Raw genomic sequence first — 4,804 nt, 5'->3', positions numbered from 1 at the left:
TGGGCAGTGGAGGGTGGCGGGCGGTGGTGGGCTGTGGAGGGTGGCGGTGGGCGTTGGGTGGGCTGTGGAATCGTGGGGCACAGCCTTGAGAGTCTGTGGTTTCCAAAGGTTGGAACAGAGCCAGAAGGGTGTTGCCGTGGGAGGGGTCTGGAACGAGGGCGTGTTGCGTGTGGCCGTGAGGGACAGCGTGGGTTGGATACCCCGCTGCCCAGATGTGGGACGTGGCTCAGAAACGGGGTGTCAAGAAAGGCCCCGCTCTGACCGGGTTCTGCCGACTTTGCATAAATGTGGGCCTTTGAGTTTGGATCTGTGTTACCTTGTGTTTTGAGCCGCATGTGGCCCAGGAGGCCGGCGGGAGCAGGAGGGGTGTGCTCAGGGTCGCAGAGAGAGGAAAGGTACCGTGAGAAACTGATGGGACCGGCTTTTCCTGGAGAAACTGGGCAGAAGTGAGAGCCAGCAGGGTCTCTGCAGAGGGCGAGCCCGCTTTCCCTTTAAATGACCGTGACCGAATACAGCACATCGATCAGAAGTGCCACAGGGTGCAACCAACAGGTGCTGCCCAGCTGGACTCGTCGGCCCGGGGGGTTAGGAGGAGGAGTGGCCGGGCAGGGCTGGCCCGGAAGAGGTGCAGCTTCCCGCTGGGCCCAGGCCCTGCTCCCAGGAGGAGCCAGGCTCGTTGTGCGGGCGAGTGCGGGAGCCGCCGCCGAGGGCAGTTGGTGGGCTCACGGGGCCCAGGCACATGGTGAGGTGAGGGTGCAGCAGGCCAGCGGGAGACGGAGCCACGGCTGAGGGCGGTCGGGGGGCTCACGGGGCCCAGGCAGGTGGTGAGGTGAGGGTGCAGCAGGCCAGCGGGAGACGGAGCCAGGCCAGTCACGGCCCCACCTCCCACCAATGCGGCCTATGCCGGCCGCGCTCGCATTCGCAGTGCGTGTGACATCCCGGTGGCCTGGCTCCCGTGTCAGGACCAGCTGCCGGTCACGGGCAGACACGTGTTACGCACGGATTGAATGGGTCTCCAGCGCCGAGCCGGGAGGCTGGCCCACGGGGCGTGCTGGGGACTGCTGCGCATTTACTGAGCGTTGCCTCTGCACAGTCCCCTGCACGGCGTCCTGGATGCGGCCGCGCCTCCCTCACGCTGCCGGCCCCCTTCCGCGCTCCGCTGAAATTTAAAGCACAGATAGTGACATGCGAGGCGGCGTTAGGGTGTGGGTCGTGTGCAGTGTCCTGGAGGGACCTCGGGCCGGGGACCTGGCCAGCAGCACACGCTGACCAGGGGGCAGGAAGGGGGCCCTCCGAGGAGATGAGGTGCCCTGGGACAGCCTTGGGGGACGGGTGCCTCTGGGCTCTGAGGGTGGGGCCAGGGCCAGGGACGCAGGAGGCGCAGGCGGCCAGCAGCACGCCCGCCCTCTCTGCGGCAGCCTGGGCACCAGGGCGCCTTCCTGCCGGAGGGATTCACTTCGGGGGCCAAGCCGGGTCCAGTGTCCAGTGCCTGGGCCGCAGGGGCGCCTCCCGGTGCTGCCTGCCCCTCAGCCTACAGCCTCCTCCTCCTGCTCAGGGGTCTGGACCCAGCTGCCCTTTCTGGGTCTGCCTACCTCCCTGAAGGGCTCTTCCCCCCGATGCTGCTCTCCTGCAGCCCAGCCGTCCCCCCAGGCCCAACTCGCCCGTCCCTGGCACTCGCTGAACTGGCAGCAGGTCCCAGTGGAGGCCCTGGGCCAGTGTTTCTCCTCTCCCTTCTGCCCCCCCCCCCCCCCCCCCCCCGCCGGCTCCTTCAAAAGAGCTTTCCATGTGGAGCACTTTCCCTGCAGCGCAGTGTCCACACAGCAGGCACGTCCCGTGCTCAGTTCCAGGCAAAACCAGAACAGCGTGTCCCTACTGCTCTGCGTTGCGCGCGGGCCGGACTGGGGGAGCGGCTGTGCTGACCGAAGCGCTGCCTGCCAGTGCTCGCGCCGGCCCTGCGGCTCCTGCCGGGCCTGGCTGGTGCTGGTTCTGTGGCTGTTGGCCCGGTTCTTACTTCCCCACCCACCGTAAACCCCAGAGCTGGCACCAGGGTCCCGGCCTCGGCAGCCCAGGTCTCCCAGCCGGCCCTGGGCCAGCGCCAGGACCTGAGGAGTGAGGAGGCTCACTGCCCAGCAGCCGTAACTCAGCACAGACTTCCTCCAAACATAGAGTAACAGACGTCATGAATGAGACGTGCCAGTTGTCATAAATGGAAGGTCACTCACAGGGAAACTCAGCGGGAGCACAGGGTGACCCCGCACTGGGGCTGCTGCCTCTCTCTAAGGCAGAGGTCTGAGCACTGGGGCGGAGGTGTGAGCACTGGGGCGGAGGTGTGAGCACTGGGGCGAGGTCACTCACAGGGAAACTCAGCGGGAGCACAGGGTGACCCCGCACTGGGGCTGCTGCCTCTCTCTGGGGCGGAGGTGTGAGCACTGGGGCGGAGGTCTGAGCACTGGGGCTGAGGTATGAGCACTGGGGCGGAGGTGTGAGCACTGCGGGGAGAGATTCTGGCACCCACTCTTGGTTCTGATGAGGCCCTCAGGGTGGCAGGGAGCAGGGAGGACAGCTCTGCTCTCCCTCTAAACACACCCTTGTCCCCGCCCAGCAGGTCCTAGGTCCTCATGGGGTGGGGGCCGTGGGTCAGAAAGACGATGCCTGGGGGGCTGAGAGCAGGCAGGTTTCTGATCTGGAGGTTCCTCTCAGTGGGCCCTGGGTGGCAGGGGGCGGGGGGGAGCCCAGCACAGGGGGTTCTCGAGGTTATGTGCCAGCTTTACTTCTGCCTCATCCCCCGGATAATAGGCTTTCGGGGTGACATACGATGTGGCTACCATCTTCCCTGGTTGGGAAAAAGCAGGAGCGAGGCCTGGCGAGGCTGACTGGTGGGGAGGCGCGGCGTCTGTGCCGTGCAGGAAGGAAAGTGGGTCACGGGCAGAAATAGAAGTGGCAGCAGGAGCCGGGGCGGCCTCTTTTCAGGGCCTCCAGTCAGGCGGCTGTGCCCTGGGCGGCGCGTGCTGACCCCCGGCCTGGCCCCTGCTCTCACCCGCTGAGCCTGGGGTGGGGGGAGGGGCCACGCTGGGGTCATGGTTCATCCCGTCAGAGTCGTCTCCTGAGTGCGTGAAGTCATCACAGACTTCCCAAAGGGTTGCAAGCATGCGCCCGAGCCCTGTGTGAGGACATTGCCGCTGGGCAGCCTGGGGCCTGCGCCCCAGGACAAGGACGAGGATGGAGCTGCCCAGCTCCCGGGGTCAGAGCCGGAGTGCAGCCCGCCCCTCGGCCCATCCTTCAGTGCCAGGCTCTGTCTTCAGGAGCCCTGTGCCAGGCGGGGCAGCCCACCCTCTAGTACGCCGGCCGGACTCCCTGTGATCGCGTGGTGGGGCTGCAGGTGCAGCCCTCATTAGTGACTGTTGGTGGGAGGTGCTGTGGAACTAGCAATGTCTCCATTTCACCAGGTTTTTTATTTCTATTTCTGTGGATGCACAGCTTGGCTTTATTCAGTAGGTTATATGCTCCGTTGGTGAGTTACCCCTCACCGTGCAACAAATGCCCCAACTCCACACTGTGCACACACCTCTCCCCATTCTCCGAGGTCGGGGGTTCAGGTGTGGCTTAGCAGGCGGTTTGGGGTCAGGGCCCCTCGTGAGGTGTGGCCAAGGCTGACCCGGGCTGAGCGGCGACCAGGGCTGAGGACCAGGCCAGCTCACGTGGCTACGGGGAGACTCAGTCTCTAGCCAGGGGGGTTGTTCCACAGGCCTTTCATGACGTGGCCTCCTGTGAGCCAGTGAGCCAGGGGGGAGGGAGACAGACAGACGCTGAGGCCGAGAGACAAAAGGAGGGAGGCAGAGAGAGGTAGAGATAGGGATCGAGATGGACGCAGATGAGAAACAGGCAGGAGAGGGGCAGACAGACGGAATGCCCATACGTGCCCCCCCTTTGTAACCTCGGACCACAGGGACACTCCCGCTGCTGCCCACAGACTGTGTCCCTTGGGTGTACGCGTGTGGACACGCCCTTTAACCCGCCTGGTAGCACGGTGCACTTGGACACTCAGAATGTCCAGATGCGGCCGGCGGGCAGCCGGGCACTGGCACCTGCTTCCCTTCTGGCAGGAGGCGTCGTCCAGCCCCTGCCCTCTTCCTGCCGACCTGACCCCGTGCGTGGGCTGTCGCCCTGTGCCACGCTCCTGAGCGTGTTTGTCTGTTGTGCCTGGAAACTGTGGGGTCACACTTTCCAAGCCAGCTCCGCAGGCTTCTCCTCTGATTTTCTCTCTTCCACATGGGGATCCGAGTGATGGCCAGGAGCCTGGCTTCCCCTCTTTTGTGGTTTGACCATGAATCTCCTTGGAGAGAGCCATGGTGTTTCCCAGGAGCCTCGGCGCCTTTACAAATGCTCCCCAACACCCTGTGGGGTGCGCCGGGTCCCTGATGCTGCTCAAGGTCCTGGTCTCCAGCTACAGAGCCGTGCCTTCTCGGAGAATGCTGAGAACAGCGCTGGCCTGGGGTCCTCGTCCCGCCCCCAGCACACGCATTCGGCCAGGACACCTTCCGCTCAGGCAGCCTGATGGGGGGAGGGGCACCAGGCAGCCTCAGGGCTCAGACAGTGGGCTGCTTCCTTCCCTCCAGCTCACCTCAGTGAGGCCCAGAGGGTCACTCCCCTGTGGGTGTAGTTGGCGCTGAGGCTGTCCTCATGGGATGATGAGAGGTCCCTGAAGGATGGGAGGGGCCTGAGGAGGGACTTGGTGCTGAGACCCCTGACTGGGCAGTGGCGGTGAGGGTGGAGGGCAGGCAGGGCCGTGGGGTGTACGGGGGTG

The 4,804-nt window shown here is 65.2% G+C and overlaps 1 protein-coding gene across 1 annotated transcript in view; it reads left to right on the top strand.

Annotated features, from left to right (window-relative positions):
- The window catches only part of WNK2 (WNK lysine deficient protein kinase 2), a gene marked incomplete at its 5' end in the record, with an annotated part of 154,305 nt that overhangs the window by 47,929 nt on the left and 101,572 nt on the right, over positions 1–4,804 (top strand). Inside the window, one exon of the mRNA XM_015561175.1 lies at positions 4,024–4,147. Coding sequence (XP_015416661.1) covers positions 4,024–4,147 — 124 coding nt within the window. The remainder of the gene's footprint in view (positions 1–4,023; positions 4,148–4,804) is intronic.

The sequence above is a fragment of the Myotis davidii genome, unplaced genomic scaffold (genome assembly GCF_000327345.1).
Source record: "Myotis davidii unplaced genomic scaffold, ASM32734v1 scaffold750, whole genome shotgun sequence".
NCBI classification, from domain to species: domain Eukaryota; kingdom Metazoa; phylum Chordata; class Mammalia; order Chiroptera; family Vespertilionidae; genus Myotis; species Myotis davidii.
Note: the sequence above shows the minus strand (reverse complement) of the source record. Positions and strands in the feature narration are given on the sequence as shown.